The 18,874-nt window shown below is 39.9% G+C and overlaps 2 protein-coding genes across 2 annotated transcripts in view; one reads left to right on the top strand and one right to left on the bottom strand.

Moving 5' to 3' along the window:
• The window catches only part of LOC144642452 (WD repeat-containing protein 11-like), a 16,907-nt gene extending 9,515 nt beyond the window's left edge, over positions 1–7,392 (top strand). The window contains exons 14-28 of the mRNA XM_078501408.1: positions 87–201; positions 807–975; positions 1,101–1,212; positions 1,622–1,681; positions 2,337–2,402; positions 2,650–2,743; positions 3,374–3,619; positions 3,749–3,844; positions 4,014–4,084; positions 4,482–4,576; positions 5,189–5,286; positions 5,645–5,725; positions 6,149–6,213; positions 6,308–6,390; positions 6,848–7,392. Of these exons, the coding sequence (XP_078357534.1) occupies positions 87–201; positions 807–975; positions 1,101–1,212; positions 1,622–1,681; positions 2,337–2,402; positions 2,650–2,743; positions 3,374–3,619; positions 3,749–3,844; positions 4,014–4,084; positions 4,482–4,576; positions 5,189–5,286; positions 5,645–5,725; positions 6,149–6,213; positions 6,308–6,390; positions 6,848–6,975 (1,579 nt within the window). The 3' untranslated portion in view covers positions 6,976–7,392. The remainder of the gene's footprint in view (positions 1–86; positions 202–806; positions 976–1,100; positions 1,213–1,621; positions 1,682–2,336; positions 2,403–2,649; positions 2,744–3,373; positions 3,620–3,748; positions 3,845–4,013; positions 4,085–4,481; positions 4,577–5,188; positions 5,287–5,644; positions 5,726–6,148; positions 6,214–6,307; positions 6,391–6,847) is intronic.
• On the bottom strand, positions 7,161–18,874 carry LOC144640381 (short transient receptor potential channel 5-like; the record flags this gene model as incomplete). Its single annotated transcript, XM_078499551.1, has 7 exons — positions 7,161–8,231; positions 11,216–11,452; positions 13,518–13,679; positions 14,191–14,389; positions 15,069–15,579; positions 16,542–16,863; positions 17,942–18,874. Coding segments are annotated over 7 exons (2,397 nt in total), but the record flags the coding sequence as incomplete, so codon positions are not given.

The raw sequence follows: 18,874 nt of genomic DNA, 5'->3' as shown, positions 1-18,874 counted from the left end.
GGAAATGACGGGTTCAAGTAGTCAGGAAGTTAGAGAAATTGGGATTCCTCTATACTTTCTGTTCCTGTTGTCTGTAATGTTACCAGATCTATAGCAACACACAGAGGTCACATCAAGAAAATCAAGTTTGGTCCTGGCCGAGGGAACAACAAGCTTGCTGCCCTCTTTAGTGACGGAATTGATATTTGGGATATACAAAAGGTATTTTAAATTTAGTTACTGTGGTATTTAATTTTATAGCATTGAAAGGTTATTATAACTTGAGCTTAAGACTTGTGCTACATTGTACATTGGTACTGTAGCACGAAATACTTGAACAGTCCAAAACAACCGAACCCAGAACACCCTTGAAAAAGTTAACACAAAAACCACCAAGCACCAGCCATTAAACTGGTAACATCCACTAACCTTAGAGCCTAATTCTTAACCCTAAACTAATCTGGCTTGTTTTGGGGTGCCTCAGTGTTCCGGCCTTCATGCAGGTTTTGTTACATTCTAGTACATACCTTGCATTTTAGTCACATGTTGGCTGAAACATTCCTTATCATTTAAAAGTAGGTTAACACTAAATTCTATTTTAAGCAAATGCAGGATCATTGCAGTAATGTACTTGAAAAAAGCAAGCCTGGGGAAAAAAAAATTCAGATTTTTTTTTTTTTTTTTCAGGCTATTGCTTTTCTCAACTGCTTAAGTTTAGTACATTACTGCGATGATCCTTCATTTGCTTAAAATGTATATCCGCAGTACAATTACATGAATTTTATATTTTCTTTTTTTACTAAATTCTATCTTTTGTTTTCCATAAGTTTGAGATCTACAGTAGTTATAAACTGCCCAAGGACTCTCCGCCTCTTGTTGACATGGACTGGCTTGCATCAGATCTGCCAATAGCCACCCATTCCAATGGAGCCATTCTTGTTATGACTATGGACCTCAAAACCTCTTCCTCAGCTATGGCTCAGATGGACCTAGATGGTATGTTCCTTTGCTTAAGTTGTCTGTACTCCTTCCAATTAGTACAATTCTCAAATCACAGTTTTATTATTATAAGTTATTTTGCTTGTGATCACTTGACTAACTGGCCTTTTTTTGTCATTAAGGTCCTTTGTGGTGCCCTCACATCATGGAGCCAAAAACAAGTCTTATTCTAAAGTCCATTCTGCAGCACTCACTGGGAAGGGACCAGTACTCTTTTACAGACATTACAGACTTGTAAGATATTAATTATTAATTGATTTTGCTATGTGTAAAGTAGCTGTTGCAAAAACGTTTCTTTTTTCTCACTTCATAACACTCAACATTCAGTTAACGTGAAGTTAAAAATAAAATAAGCAATCAGATTTTATAGAGAAAAAAATTAATCTGTAGTTTTTATTTTGTACAGTTACGTGTAGTTCTTTTTTGGCTAACAAATCATTTTTGCACAAATGGGTACTGTAGTATTAGTATTAAAGGCAATAAAATGCTGCTGGGGTAACCTAAAGTAGTTAGTTACTTACTTGCTTAATCCTCTTTGTGCACGTCCACACATAAGGCCGATCCAGTTGCTTCATGCATATAAAGGGATGAGTGTTAGTTTCATTTAGATGACCTTACCTTTACCTTACCTTAAATACTTTAGGGAAATAAAGAAAGAAGAATCACTGAAAGCAATTCAAGATCAACTTGAAATGATTCCACCGTAAGTATAAGACATGCCCTTGTCTTGATGTGAAAAATATGTCACCACAGCTTTTGTTTTTAAACTTACCATTGTGACGCAGTATTTAGGTAACTGAGGAGAGGTTACACCATAAAGGCCTGGCCAAACGGAGGCGCAAGTAGACGCAAGTTGAAAACTTGCGTCCACTTGCGTTGCCGTTTAACCAGGACTTGCGTGCACTTGCTTTGACTTACATTCACTTTGGTGGTCGAGATCAAATTTGCACGCAAGTCAACGCAAGTTTTTCACCGTTTGGCCACCCAACGCAAGTCTTGCTGTTTACTTCAAGTACGAAGTGCAGCGCGCGCAGTAGCATTGAACTGGCTTTTTTGACAACTTGCGTGCACCTGCGAGTAAACTTAAGAGTCCGTTTGGCCAGCGAACGCAAGTCTGTACGCAAGCTCGACTTGTGACTGCTTGCGTCCACTTACGTTACCGTTTGGCCAGGGCTAAAACAACACCTTCGAGCTTGACCTCCCCGCCTTCACCTTCTACAAGTAAGTGTTACGATAGAAGAGTCAGCCAAAGCTAAAAACATCTTGAAGGAGTATGTTCTAAAGCCCATATTTCAGACATGCTACTAAGAAACCAGGCATCGGTTAACAGATAGTCATCATTTTTTGGTTTTCTTCAGGAATATTGCAGATTTGCTAAAGAATTCAACTTTGGGAACTGCACAGAAGTGTTACCTTGCAGCACAGTAAGTTTGTTATGAAACAGCAAGAAATCTTGCTTTTCTAGCTAACCTTTTTAAATTATAACAAAAACCTCTTTAATACCTCCATGGACTTGATTGTCATAGGTCAGAGAGACCTGATGAGAGTTACATGACGTGGCTTGCTTATAAGTAGACTGGTACTCCCACTAGCTGCCAGTGACTTAACCTAGTTTTCAAATGTCGTGAATTTTAGAAGTTATACCTCATTTCGTCATACTCCACATTTCAGTTTATTTGGAGATGAAGCAGAAACAGTGTTTTGGGATGTTGCCCTTCACTACCTCAGACGGGAAAAGGCGAGACTCTTGTGTTCAAAACATAAGGTAAGGTTGTCCGTCCTCTTTACCTAACAGATATCCTGCGATTACACGTAGTTTAACAAGATTTGTCTGAATCCTCACAAAGTGCTGCATAACCACAGTTCATCTAGCCTAAATGAAAAGTGCTAACGCCTCGTATCTGATAAACGCCTCTCCTGAAGTGTAAAGTTTGTATTAGACGCCCCCTCTAATAAACGCCCCGTGCCTAATAGACGCCCCCTCCAAGAATACGTAAAAACTATCAACTCAAAAAGCAAGGAAATGCTCAAAATAATAAAATCACGCAAAATTGTAAGTTTCTTGCCTGACTCGGACATCGAAGAGGCCAACAACGCCAACATGTTTGACCCCGATGACGATGAAAACGTCGATATCGAACTGTGAACGACATCTCTAGGTTTTGTATTAGCGCAGCATAGATTAGTTTGCTACCCACAAACTCTGTTTTGTATCGTACTCCACTAGCAAACTACCCATCCAATTTGTTTTGTTGACGTTGTCACAGTTTTAAGTGAAATAAACGCCTCTCTCTAATAAACGCCTCGTACCTATTTAACGCCTCCCCTAGACGCCTCGGGCGCTTATTAGATCATTAACGGTCTTGCATGCTGTTGGTTGTCGTTTATATTCCAGACCGAACATCAGCCGTTGTACAACCGTGCAAGGTCATATTCAGCTGATCTGTTCAACCCATCCGAGGCCACAGCCAAACTCAGGCGGAGTTACAGTGCCAGGAGCCTGGATCTACTGTCAATTGACGATGATCTTGAACTGTGTGGCCCAGAAGAGACTGGTGCGAGTGAGAATGAAAGCTGCTGTTGCTACCCAGTCTCCCTCGACACTTGCTATGACATCATCAGTGACACGGATGCATTTCAGGTAAGAGGTGATTTGATTGGACGATCATTTGGCTGGTATAGGAAAACACCCTTACCCCTCCCCTCACTGTGCAATGCCCAGTGATCTATGAACATATTTTTTTTTAATTATTAGCGATTTTTTTCTCAGAGAAGTCAGCTGGACCGTCTCGCTCTTCACGACAGCAAAAGATCAACATACGATCACACAAGGAAATGTGCAGAGACTCTTGTGCTGCTAGGACAGGTACGAACATTGTTGTAAAATTGTATTTTAAAACGATAGCGGTGACAAGCCACGAAGACATCAGTGACACGCTCCACTTTAGTAAGCCACATTAGTTTGGTTGATCTGTGGAAAACTATTAAAAGAAAGAAATGATGATTTTTGATTTTTTTTCTGATTCCTTTCGTAGGCTGACAGAGCAGTGCAGCTTTTCCTAGAGACAGATGCTGTTAATGACAACTATTATGTGGACTCTCTCAGGTAAACTATCCTTTTGACCTTTAAATAACTTCGACACAGCCTTTATGCGCAATTTATCATTATCTCAATTCAGACTGGCAACTAGTTACAATTTTCTAAAGGTCTTAACTCTGGTTTTGAAAGAAGTTACATCTCAGTCAATGTGTTAAAAAAACACTGTGAATTTAAAGTGACAATATTATTTTTAATAATAATTACAGTTAATAGTTTTGTAATATTACAAGTGCGTAGAAGTAATTTAAACTTGATTTCTCTTCGCTGCGAGTTTTGTAATCGGTTTAATTCCTTTAATAACATCTAAGCAATGCCTTCATTCTCCCTAAATATTTTCTCAGCGGGAATCATCCTTTCTTCTCAGCAAATTTTATTAACTGTCATTTTATCTTTCTCTCCATAGAGCTTGTCTGGTGGCAACTATTCGCTCGTCAGGCGCTTCACAAAGCACCATAAAACTTGTAGCAACAAATCTTATCGCCAGCGGCAAACTAGCGGGTGAGCTTTATTATGTTACTATGGTTATGATAAGTGTTAAATCAAGCTAGGGATGCTGTCTAAGGACAGCAGGACTACATAAACCTTTCCCCAAGAGCATGTTTTGGGTCCCTAGACAGTAGTATAACAGTTTTCGTTAGCTTAGAATTCTACTGCCCCCCTAGTGTAGCAGTTGCTATTGTTTTGGGGGCAAGGGGCATTGTTCCCGTTGTTTGTTTTTTGTTCGAAGGGTAGCGAGCCATTCATGTGAGATCTTGCTAGAGCTGCTACCCAACCCCTCTTACAAACACGATGTTTTGATAGCCAACTGGTACTGTTGACAACAACAACAACTTTATTACCAAGAAGACTTACATACAATGCTGTTAAAGGATTAGAATTAGCACGCACCAAGTCCATCCGGGGGGGGGGGGGTTACTGGAGTTACACAGTTATGACGAGTGAATAGGCTTAGCAACAGTTTTGTGTAACTTGTAATCTAAGAGAGTAAATGTTAGCCTGCGAACGCAGACGTATTTCCGGCAAAGAGAAACGACAGCAGGAAATACGTCTGCGTTCGCAGGCTAAGTAAATGTTGGCTGATTATTATATTTCTCACTCTGTTGTCTACAGAGGGCGTGCAGTTGCTGTGTTTGATTGACAAGGGACTGGATGCCTGCCGTTATCTTCAGACGTATGGGGAATGGGATCGAGCAGCCTGGCTCGCAAAGGTAATGCGCCTATCAATGTTAAGCCCGAGGGGGGGGGGGGGGGTCGGGCAAGGGGTGGGGATTTTGACATTTTCTATAAAAAAATGTCAAATTCCCCACTCCCGGGACAAAATAATTGGTCAAAATCCCCATGAAAGGTGGTCAGATGTCCCTTCAAACCTTCATATATGTCCAAAATCCCTACCCTGGGGCCATCACGTACGATCAAAATCCCTACCCTGGGGACCTACCTCACGATCAAATTCCCCCCCCCCCCCTCGGGCTTAACATTGATAGGTGCATAACTCGTTTGTATCTCAAAATTTTTGGAAATGCTTTCGTCACTTTTTGTACGTGATATATTTGATCATAATTTCAGGCAACTCTCAACTATCCTGACTGTGCCGAGGTAATGCGGAGATGGATTGAACACCTTTCCAGTACACACACAAGTCAACAGGTCAGTACGTTTTGACTGAATTTAATATTTTGTAAATGTCGACATTGCACCGTTGTGTAAAACTACCTTAACAGGATCGGGAGGCAGTGTGGCTGAGTGGTTAAGGGCCTGTTCTTGAAATCCATAGGTTCCAAGTTCAAGCCCCCCACCCTGTCACTAGCTGGATTCTTCTCCGTCGACCCGCATTAATTTGTCTCTTCGAACAGACATGTAGCGCAAATATCCATTTTACATTCAAATGCGCGAAGAATGAAGCCCAATTTTGACCTGTGTTATGGCTGTTTTGTAGGTTCACGTAACATAACTCCATATATAGACACATTAAGTATCTTCTATTTCCTGTGAGTACTAAAAGGGGTTGTATAATAGTTTTATTTTGTTGTACATTTTGTAAACCTAACTTGAGCTGTAATTTTCTTCTAGAGCAAGGCTGTGTTAGTGTTGTTGTCTTTGGGAAAGTTCTACAAGGCTCTGGATATGCTCTACAGGTATGTGGGGGGAGGGGTAGGGGGATGAGAGTTTTTTTTTTATTAAATTGTTGTTATGACGCTGAACTTAAATTGTCCTTTATTTTGTTTGTAGCATGCGTTACTTTGACCGAGCAGGGTTGTTTGCAGAAGCCTGTCAGGAATATGGCTTTCTTTCGCCAACTGAAGAAAAGAACAGTATCCTTTACGTCTTTACTTTTCATTGCACAATATTCTTTTGGAGTAAAGCTTGACAAGCGTTACTGATGTATTGGAAGAGATGAGGACGTACTTTAAGTCAATCTATTTGATTCTTGTGACGAAGAGTTTTGATTTCCTTTAAACGAGCGCAGAGGCTTTTTTTATGCTCTCTGAGTAAAGCGCGAGGTTCATTTTCCCCGTCTGGCGGAAAGCGCCAGTTAACGCGAGCACGACGCGCGAGGCTAGTAAAATGGCTGGGAAATGTTCTGTTGCGATACTTCACGCGTTAAGTCACACCGTCTTACTTCGTGAACTGCTCGTGCAAAATAAAATCAATCGATATTTCACACCTTCAGCGTATTAGCTGACGCACTGGTTGAATGTGGCTCTTCACTTTTTAAGGTAAATTGATATAGTTATTTGCCATGTATAATCTTCCTTGACACATTATTAGCTGCTCTTGTTCACGCTGTTTACACTGAGTATGCCCGTTATCTTCACGGTCTTGGACTTGACAAGGCGGCTTATTTCTTCGCTAATAAAGCCGGGCCAAAAGCAAGACAGTTACTAGATGGACTGTAGATAGCACAAATGAAATTTTTCATTCTGTGATTTCAAACTAGATTCCTGTGTCAAATGGGGTTACGTTGTGTTGAAATGTAAAACACAATGGGATGAACATGGTTATCCAACAATATCTTTCAAGAAAAAAAAGAATTATGGAAATTATATGTATATCAACTCAAAAATTAGGCAGGGACAAGTGAATCTGTAATATGTACCAATTTTATTCGTCAAAACCGTTACCATTTAGGATTTCAAAAGTAGTGAGTTTGTTACTCTCGGTTACAGCAGATCAGAGAAGTGGTTGAAGTGGTTGCTACTAAGTAGGGGACAATCATTACTTTCAGGTAGTTAAATTCTGTTTACAATTACGTCACAAATTTGTAGAAATTCTACAAGGTTCCTGTTAATAAATCACAGAAAATATTATTGGCATTGTGCTATTGTTGGGTGCTTGTACTATACATACATGTTATCAGTCACAATAGGCGAAAAGTTCCCTTCCTTTTCACTTCCAAAAGGATTGGTACTGCAAGAAGAATCGCTACTTTTAAGTGGCCGGATCCTTCAGAAAGACTAAAAACTGTTATAACTTTTGAGTGTTTGCTTCTTTTGGAGGCAAGCCACTGTTAGAATTCAGTGATATCAAAAACGTTTAGAACTATTATAAACTCTCCGCATAGTGAACAAAAGTGATTGATGAGCGAGAGTCAAGGCAAGCTTATTCACAATAGTGCTATGCATTACTGATAAACGTTTGAGGAGGACGTTTTACAGGGAAAAGAAAGGAGACTTGCCATGTACAAGGATGTCATGCAATTTTTACTTTCCACATATTTCTCAAGTCAATAGCGTGAGAATTTTGCATTCTACCACTACAAGCTTGTTACACTTGCGTAAACGACATAGACCTAAAACTATTAATTTATGAGATTAACTTATGAGACCAAAAACACCAAATACACTTTACTTTGAAAGGGATTCTAGAGATCTTTAGATGTTCGTGAAATACACTCTACGTCTTCGCTAACTTCTAATACACAACTGTATAAATAATTGCAACGTTTTGCAACAATTTCTCGTAGCTTCATTTTCACTTTGAGCCTGGTCATAACCAAAGACAGCAATAACGATTTTTGAAGCTCTTGAAAAGCCACAGTTTACATTTAATTCATTGCATGCATCTGCTAAATAGAATATTTTATGGGAATAGGTAACTCCTTGACATCTTGATTTATTCCTCACAAACGCGTTTCCTCTGTTCTCTGCAAACACTAAAAAAAAATAAAATTAACAAGTAAATTAATGAATTGTCTGCAGCCTGATTTAAATTGCTTCTACTGAAACACATGTCAGTACCATTTATCACACAATTGTAGCACAGCAAGCACTAATCTCCGAGGATTAAATGACTAGTATTTCTACTCCTTCCTGGATGGGATGCTAGTCCATCATAAGGCTACCCCCAGCATTTAATTCGCCGATACCCATTTGAGGCACTAAGTGTAATGCCCAAGAACACAAAACAATGATCTAGAGAACTCAATAACATTCGCGCGTTAATGAAAACCAGAGATCACTGGCACAAACTAGCAAGGCGAACAAACGATCCCGCCATTTGGTCGGGCTATAGGAATTTTAGACGCGAAGTAAAATGGGAATTACGACTTGCCCAAAAGACCTTTGTAGAAGATCAGATCAGCAAAATGCAAATGACACTAACACTATGTGGAAGACCATCCGATCATGCATACCAAAGAAATCAGCAAGCGCAAAAAGCTTTTGTAAAGATGACAAGACTATAGCAAACGAATTCAATCAATTTTTCACCTCAGTTGGGAAACAACCCTCAAGAAAATCGAATCACTCGCTGATGAATGCGGATACACTCCTTCACATCCTTTGTTCCGATACAATGCCCTCTCTCGGAACAATTCACGTTTCGCGATGTCGAGTACTGTAAAGTTGAAAGAGTTGTGAAGTCGCTAGCTAACAACAAAGCACCTGGCACTGACAAAATACCATCCCGTGTCATAAAGGAATCTGCTCCTGTTATCATTCCATCGATAACCTCTATTATAAACAGTTCATTCAATTGTGGTGTTTTCCCTAGTGTCTGGAAAACGGCTGAGGTATGTCCAATTCCAAAAGACGGCGATCGCGAAGTAGCGAGTATTAATAGACCGATTTCACTTTTGCCTATTCTATCTATTAAAGGTGTGTGAAAAAATTGCACTTGATCAGCTCACACCATATTTGACTGAAAAACAAAGACTTGCATCTAATCAAAGCGGAAACAAGAAGTGGCATTCAACCGAAACTTCATTAATATCCTCTACAGACGCAATTTTACGAGCGATTGACCAAACTAAAGTTACTGCAGTAGTGTACCTAGACATGAGCAAGGCCTTCGACAGTATCAAGCATGAAATTCTAATAAAGAAACTCAAGAACGTTGGCCTCTCCTCATCTGCGTTAACATGGTTTTCTAGCTATCTGTCCCAAAGATCTCAGGTAGTTCGCATAAACTCAACGCTATCAGACGCTCTACCCGTTACTTGTGGCGTCCCTCAAGGCAGCGTACTCGGGGCTCTGCTGTTTAGTATCTATGTAAATGACCTTCCAGCAACCAGCGAAAGTTGTTCAACCGAATGCTACGTGGATGACACCAAACTTCTTTTGTCTTTCAAAGTTGATGATGCTGACGAAGCAAAGGACACTATCCAAAAAGATTTACATCTAATCCGTAACTGGTGTTTTGATAATTGTCTTCTACTTAACCCTGAAAAGACAAAGCTCATGATCTTTGGCAGCCGCCCGATGATCCGTAGACTATCTGATTTCAAGCTTTCGCTGCTCGGAAAGAAACTCTTGCCGTCAGAGTCCATCAAAGATCTTGGTGTAACATTCGACCCCACTCTGTCATTTGAAAACCACATTTTAGCGACAGTTTCATCCTGTATCCGACCTATTAGTGACTATCATCAACGCGCTCGTTTTCAGTAAGTTGTACTATTGCTCTACAGTATGGTCCAGCACCACTGCCTGTAATGTGCAAAAACTTCAACTCGTTCAGAACTTCGCTGCTCGGATAATTAGTGGTACATTCAAATTTGAGCATATAACTCCATCACTCAAGAATTTGAGGTGGCTTCCCGTAAAAAAGCAGCTTTACCTCCGAGACGCTGTTTTCGCATTTAAGTGCATGACGGGCTGTGCCCCGACCTATCTGACTTCGCAATTTGTCAAAAGGAAACAAATATCAAGCAGAACCACAAGAAATTCACAACAACTGAATATTTCCCTGTACAAAACCACTGCTGGCCAGAAGTCATTTTATTACAGAATAGTAAAGCTATGGAACTCTTTAGACAAAGACAAAGCTTCTCAGCGAGTTTTTAAATTAATTTTTTTTTCTTATTTCTTGCATTTTTCTTTCTATTTCTTTTTATTTTTTATAATATATAACTAGGGTACACATTTTAAATTTTACATTTTATTCAACTTCATGTATTGTTCACTGAAAAACCTCTTTAGGAGTGTTCAATAAAATTTTATCTTATCTTATCTTATCTAATTCTGATTTCAGCGCACACACGATAAGGCCACCGCGCCTCCCTGACTATCAGCAATACCGGGAACTTATTCACTGAATGAGAAGGCCACACGTGTCAGCGGGCTTGTACCTTGCTGCCATCAGTACATACACCGTGACTGTTCGCTAAGTACTTTTACAGCCTGATTCCTCGAAATAAGTACATAGTTTCTCAATAGCTAAGCTAAGTGTACCGGTATCTGCATTTCAGTTGTGTAGATAACAGTACTTTTAACTCTAAGGGACACTGTCACGGGGATTTTCTGCTTTTCAGTAAAAAGTTACGAAAATTGGCAAAGTACTCTCGCTCGTACACAAAATGCGCCTAGAACATCAAGATGAAGATAAAATTATAAAGTAAACTGTTGTTGAAGGAAGAAAGGAGCCTTTATTTGTTTCTAGCTGTTTTTCCATACCACAGGGCAGAACTTGAAAAAAAATCAACCTAACTTTTTCAAATTGAGATCTAAAGTTCCTGATGGCATCCCAATAATATCACTTGTTTATAGCTTCAGTACACTGGCATAGAAATTTTTTAGCAAAACTGGACCACTATTTGTAGGATTCCATACGTCTTCAGGCTCATATTTTTTTGAAGTGAAGCTCGTGACAATGTCCTCTTAACATTCTGCCTTTAGAAAACCAAATGGAACCGTACAGTACCTGTGCTGACGTTAGCCTTCTGAAAATGTGTTTTACTGGTGATTTTGGAAATCCCTCCACACGCCTTCCCAGTTCCTGCCACATTAGCTCTTGGGTCACCTTGATGTCTTTAAGGTTCTCTGATTCCTCATGTCGGCTGTCTTCTCTTCTCTTGTGCAAATAACGCTCTACAATCTGCATAAGTACGTCTCTTCTGTGAGACCTACCACTGGATGAAGTCTTTATTATTCCAAAGCCCTGATAGAAAAATACAGAGAGAACCCAGAAAGACTTGAGTTTGTTATTCCAGTTGTGAAGAAAGAAAATCCTACAGGCCGCTGGTAGCCACACTTGGAATGTAACTTTCCTATAATAAAGAGTTACCATCACCAAGCGTACAATGAGGAACTCCCAAATGCTAAAATAATATTCCTTTGTATAAAACTGCCACAGGACAAAGAACTTTTATTTCAGGACAGTTAAACTCTGGAACTTATTGGACTCTACTCTCAAGTTGAAACCAACACTAAAGGACTTCAAATGTTGCCTGAAGAGGAGCTTAATTTCAAATTTTTTAGAGACCTAATTGTTTTACCTTTGTTTGTTTGTTTTAATTTCATTTTAATAGTTGACTAATTTTTAAGTTACTTGTGTATCTCTTTATTCTGAAAAGCCCATTTGGGACCCCCCCTGAACATGGCTAAATGTTGCTTTATTATGCGTTTTTATTTTGAAAACATATTTCGATCAACACTCCTGTGGCCCGTTTCAAAACGGTTTCTATTCCGTTTACAGTACAAGCCCTCCCGGATATAAGCCCCTCCACTTATAAGCCCACCCAAAACCCCTTACGAAGTTGTATAAGCCCAGGGCTTATAACCGGAATTTTATAGAATTACTGACCCTTCATTTTTCATTAACAGTCTTCATGAGGTTTTGTTCATCTTGCTAGGAGAAATAATGAGTTCATCTCTTGAGAATTCAAAGGTAAAGTGTGTTTGTGAACAAAGTGATTAGCTTCGAAGGAAACTGTACCGCATTGGTGACTGAAGGTGGATTTCCACTGTCGCGTTTTGTTTACGCACGTTAACGCGCGTAAAAATTATAAACGTACGTAAAATGAAATTTTACGCGCGCGATTACATGCGTCGAATTTACGTTGTCCAATTTCCAATGCCACGTTTTTTTCCAGGTATTTACGCACGTAACGCGCACGTTTACGCACGTAGCGATTTTGGGGGTTTTGAAAAAAGTTGAACCGAGTTCAACTTTTTTCGCGGCTGTCTGCGGTTACGCAACGATTTACCCAATCATACTTTTGGATTTCGTCACATGACACCACTTACCATGTGGGAAACCATTTTGTTTTAAATCGCCCATCGATTTACTTGGGAAAACATTCAGATGTAGAAACACTTCTCATCGAGAAAGTCTAACATTTCAAGAAATAATCTATAGAACTGGCTACAGAACCAAATTACACAAACGCAGTAGTGAAAGAAAACGCCCTGGCGTCAGATCACGTAGGCTTTGAACCGGGAATCCGGGAAGGTCGCCTCAAATCTTTTTTTACTTGATGGTGTCTTTCGGAAGTATTTATAAAATGCCTCTTGGTCATATTCACGCATTTCTTTTTCTAGCGTGTGGTACAAAGTGTTTTCATGGCAGCCATGTTGGAAGAGTCAAACAACAAGATATTTGCATAAAAATGTTAATGATTTTTTCCCAAAGGAAAAACAACTTATTGTTTCACTTCTCCAATATGGCCGACAATCACGCACTCTATTCACCAACTTGATAATTCAGTATGGCGGGCATTTACGCACGTTCAACGCGCGTAAAAAGGAAACGCTTTTTATTACTTTTTACGCGACAGTGGAAATTTGTCTACGTATCTTTTTTAACGCACGTTTTACGTACGTAAATATTTACGCGTCAGTGGAAATCCACCTTGAAAGAAACATACTTAGCCAATAATTAATCATTGTTACCAAATCTTAGCCCTTTGTTAGAGCAATTTTTCCTTCAGACAAAGGGCTAACACTCAAAAAGTCGGCTTCTTTTACCTTTATAAACTTTTAGTTGAAAATAAGCTGTGTTTGTATTGCCCCTTTTGAGCTTAATCAACCTTGTTCCCAGGGTCTCTCTCTCAAGCCTTGCAGGGAGACAGACACCATGGGAACGAGGTTGCAGCTTAATCTCTTTCTTGCAGTTTTCTGTGTTCTCTTTCTGTCCCCTGTCCCACCATTGTTTTCCTCCTGTCTCCCTGCCCCTACTCCTCCTTTCTTGCCATTCCCTTCCTGTAATGCAAACGACGACCAACCTGGTTAAATCCTCGGCATGTGTCTCTCATTCTCCTGACAAAATGAATAACAGCTTTAGGATTAGGAATAAGATTGTATGGAGGAGGAAGCACACTCCCTTTGTTCACCCAGTTCATCCACATGCGAGTCCTGGATACCTTCCAGTGTAAATCTTCTGCTTCCTTCAGAAAAATGAAATACATATTAATAACTTGAAACACAAGTCATGTCAGCCTGTAAATTAAAAAACAAAACTCCCAAGAAAGACTTTTTTAAAAAAAACCTTAACTGGTATCTGGGAGGCCATGGGTTCGATCCCTGTTGGGAAATCAGATTTTTTCTTTGTCCCATGCTCATGTCATTGTTGAACTATTCATCTTCATTATATATCACCGAGCTTAAAATTATTCCATCTTTACTATTTACTTCACACTTGATGATTTCGACATTGCTGATCCCTAGCAGTATGCAAGACTTGTGACACATATCAACAGGGACCACGCAGGAAGAATTTGAGTTGGGGGGGGGGGGCTTAATGTCAAACGTGGAAGTACAATGTACATGTATGAGCCAACTAGTGGGGGGGGGGGTGTCCAGGGGCATACTCCCTCAGGAAATTTTGGATTTCAATATCTCTTATATACAGTTGTAGGTGTCTGATCAAAAAAGCAGTGCAGCTACATGAAATCTCACCACAATGGATTCAAAAGACCTCGTCATCATAGCTATCAGCATATTAATGGCTACAACTGCAATCAGAACTTGATACAAGCCAAACAGTGCCACTCCAGTCTGTCGTGTTATTTGGAACTCAGGTTTGTCGATTTCAAATGTCTCTAAATCTGTCAAGCCAAACAGGGACCAAAACAAGCTCTCCATGCTTTTATCCACCCTACAAAACAGAATTACCAGTGAGAATTAAATATAGAGGGACCAAGTATTGAGTGAGCTGGATATAACTGACTGACTGGCAGGCTGAACAACCAGCTGACTAATCTACCGTCAGGCTAAGATGATTGGAAAGACGCACAGATTGCAATACATGTACTAATCACTTACAATTAATTGTCAGTTTGCATAAATGAATTTATAAAATGCTTAACAATTGGTAAGTAAATTTATAGAGTCAGGATATACCGGTAATCATTTTAGAAGTACAAAATACTTTTTTAATTATCAATAAAAAAATTTTATCAGATTTATAACTTCTAGCATAATAGTGAATGCTACTAAATTGGCAACTAAAATTAATATTAGACAGCCCAATCCTAATTTCTCAAATCCCCAGTTTTGCAACCCTCTTTGCAAATAACTCGAACCAATAGTAGCTAATCCCTTTGATTTGCAAGCTTCACTCCAACATCACAATGTTATTCCCACCCCTCCCCTGTTGCAAGATTTCTGGAACTCCCCATTTATTGAACTAATTTTCATTTCCTTTGGAGATTTAAAAATCCAGGTTCCACTGTAGTACCATCATGTGCATAGCCTGTAGAGGCCATTTTAGTTTTGTATGTGCTGTATTCTGCATTCTATTCTCCTTCTCAATAAGAAAAAAAACATGAGCATACCTTGCAAAGTGATGCCCTTCACCACCCTTTACATTGCTTGTCCCATTTGCCTTTGCTAACTGATACTGTGTACTGACATAATGTGAGTACAACTTTCTCAGACTCAGCCCAAACGCCACAAAAAGCAGTGCAAAGAAGACCAGGAACTTCAACACATCCCTGAACAGTCGGTACAACGACAGCTGCATGGGACCAAAAGTCGCATTCACTTGGAAAGCGCTGGAGATGTGAAAGAAGCTGAGTACCATGCCGACCACGTATAAGCTGTTGGCTATCAGGATGGGCTGGTATCCAAAGGAGGGGACAAACTTGCGGAACCGATCAAGGACCGCCCAGCTGCCGACTAACCCATAAGCAATGATTTGAAAGCAGTATGAAAGTACGAAGACAGTGACCATGAGCAATGAGACTAAATTCCACCACTGCCGCCGGTAAAGGTTGGAGCCCTGACTGTAAAACACTTTAAGCTCCTGAACTGCCAGGCCAATCACCCAAATAAAGGTCATCCACTCTGCAAAGAAAAAGCAAACTTAAGGTTGATTATCGAAGATGTCATTCCCAAAGTTGGTCGTGATCACTTACAAGAGCTTCTAATTACAATACAATACAATACAATACAATGTTTAATGTGGTCATTACACTTAGCTATGGTTTCGATGCGTCCCGCAGATATGGTTAGCAAAATCTGCGGGAACGCACCAGCTAGTTTACAGGTAAGCCACAATGAAAATAAAAATAAAATAAAGTGAATACAATTCTAAAGCTTTAAATATGTGCGACGTATTTCCTGATTAAAAACGAGCTAAAAGTTATAAAATATATACAATTATTTAATTAAAAATTAAAGATGACGATTAATATCTATACAGCATTTAACGCCCTTCTAAAGGTTTTATAGCATATTGAAGTTCTGGCAGTGTCTGAGAGGCTATTCCATAATTTAGGGGCGAAATATCGCCAAGATTTGAGTCCGTGCTTGGTAGTTTGCACTTTAGGTAGATTGAGAATATTTTGTCCTCTTAATTTTGTCCTCAGAGTTTGAGTGACAATTCCAAAAGGATTCTTGCAGATGTGTGAGGCAGCAAGGCGTGCAAGGCATGTGAGGCGTGCAAGGAAGAAATCCCTACTCCAAATGAAAAGGCTTATCGCAAGCTAACTACGATGTAAGCTAACAGAAGGTTAGCCAAAGTGCTATTTAGGCTAGCTGAAATGGATCACATGCCTCACTGCCTCGCACTTTGTGATGATCCTTCAAAAAGGTTTTCACAATAGAGGTCATAACTAGAACTGGCCACTTAAATGATGTTGTGTGATTATTTTATCAAATGGATTATTAATTTTGCGGTGGGTTACACTGTACTTGTGGAGCCTTTCATTTGTACCTTCTTCTTTTATTAGCACTTCCCTGGGGCTCTCACTATCACATACAGCCTTCATCCAATAACTGCCATTTACGCAGCAATAATTTCTTACCAACAATACTTGGAGTGTCCACTGTTGTGTGAAATTTATCTTGGAAGGCAGAGATGATGAGCAAAACCAGAAACACTGCAAAGGAACCTGTATGACTGATAAATTTGACAACTGGATTTGCCAAGCCAACTGACAATGGTAAGGTTGGTGCAAAAAGGTAGATGATAGCCAAGAACGGGAAAAGCAAGGTGTGACGTACACTGTAGATCACTTTACTCAGAAGGTTTCTATTCCTCCATGATATTTTACAACAGTTAACTTCAGGGATTCCAGTGTGCAGGACTAAGTTGAGTCTCAACTGGCTATATGGATGAGCTACAACCTAAAAAATAAAACAAGAGACTTTTAGGTTATAACACAGACAGACAAGTCTCTGTGTTTGAGGCCGCGTGGCGTAAGCGTCACGGTATGCGCTATTTGATCCCATACATTCACTGTAATTTGTAACGATTGACCTCTGCTTGAGTCAACGGATCGTTAGAAATGCCCCATAAAATACTGAATTTCGCATCTTTTTACCCTAAACTTTGATCTAGAGGAATTAACGGCCTCAAAACCCCATAAAAACACAAAAGATCACACAAAAGATGAAAAGTAAGTGAACTTTATTAATCTGGCTTACAGTAGATCAAAGTTTGGGATAAAAAGATGCGAAATTCAGTATTTTATGGGGCATTTCTAACGATCCGTTGACTCAAGCGGAGGCCAATCGTTACAAATTACAGTGAATGTATGGGATCAAATAGCGCATACCGTGACGCTTACACCACGCGGCCTCAAACACAGAGACTTGTCTGCCTGTGGTTATATTTTTCTTACTTTAGCTGGAGGCGGTGACGACTATAGAGGAATTAACGGCCTCAAAACCCCACAAAAACACAAAAGATCACACAAAAGATGAAAGGTAAGTGAACTTTATTCATCTGGCTTACAGTAGATCAAAGTTTGGGATAAAAAGATGCGAAATTCAGTATTTTATGGGGCATTTCTAACAATCCATTGACTCAAGTGGAGGTCAATCGTTACAAATTACAGTGAATGTATGGGATCAAATAGCGCATACCGTGACGCTTACGTCACGCGGCCTCAAACACAGAGACTTGTCTGCCTGTGGTTATATCACAATGACCCAGGGCAGGGCTTTTACAGTACTTAATCCAGACCACTCAATCCAGGTCCAGCACACTTACCATTAGGCTATAGTGCCTGGGATTCTAACAAATCTTTGTTTCTGTTTTTTGGGTACTTAATAATATCTTGCCTGGGATGTAGACTGTCTGTCACATAAGTGCAACACCTTTAACAATAAATCGTTTGGTCACTTCAATAGCTCTAACTTATATTAAATGAAATATGACAGCCATGTGGCTCAACTGTATAAGGAAATTATTCATACACACCTTGTCATTGTTATTTCGCAGTGCCATGTTAAGGAATGCAAGCTCTTTGGCTTCTTCTGTGGCTGCATGAAACTTTAGATCCTGCCTTTCATTCTTTAAAAGTTCGTGAGCTACAGCATCTGGTCGAATGTCGGTCAGAATCTTAATTTCATCGATTGTCCTGCACTGCTCCAAAAGGCCAACTGCAAACTCTTCGCATCCCTCAGAGAGTTCTTTATAGTCTCTCTTGAATTCATGATCGACTATGGCCTTACGATCAAGTGTTTTGTGCAAAGTGAATGCTGCAAATAATGGGTGCTCACTTTCAGGGTTATAAAGGTAAGAATATCCCATGTATAGAGGATTTGCAAGTGCACGGTAAGAGTTTATATGCAACAAGAATTGCATTTCTTCTTGGTTTTCACTGCTTGGTTGATTTTCCAATTGGCAATCATCAGGATGGTCGATTCTAAACCCATTGGAAACCATGTACTGAATGATGTCGTGATCTTCGAGTCGAACTGCTAACATCAGTGGGCTCATGAAAAATCCCTCTCGTCGATCAGTTGGCCCAATGTCGCCTCTAGCTCTACTAAAGAAACGCTTGTCGAGAAATAGCTCAACACATTCCCTAGAACCTTCAATGACGGCTGAGAAAAGAGCACTGCCTATCCGCACACCATTTTCAAGCAAAATCTCCGCAATGTCCGCTCGTTCGTTGTAAATAGCTAGCCTAAGAGCAACTCTTCCTATCTTCCCTCGACTCACATCAAAAGCCGGCGCTCGAGCGAAGAACTCCTTCACCTCGGCAACATCCTGCCTCTCGATAAGATCCAAAAGTTCTTGCTGTTCTCCGCTAAAAACGTCGCCGCTGTCAACCTCGTCATCATACCCGAAAAGTGTACTCGGTGTGCGGACATCTTTACGTTTTGACTTTTTGTTGAGGGTAGCAAA

This window comes from Oculina patagonica, chromosome 2 (genome assembly GCF_052425735.1).
Source record: "Oculina patagonica isolate OP01 chromosome 2, crgOcupat, whole genome shotgun sequence".
NCBI lineage: Eukaryota > Metazoa > Cnidaria > Anthozoa > Scleractinia > Oculinidae > Oculina > Oculina patagonica.
Note: the sequence above shows the minus strand (reverse complement) of the source record. Positions and strands in the feature narration are given on the sequence as shown.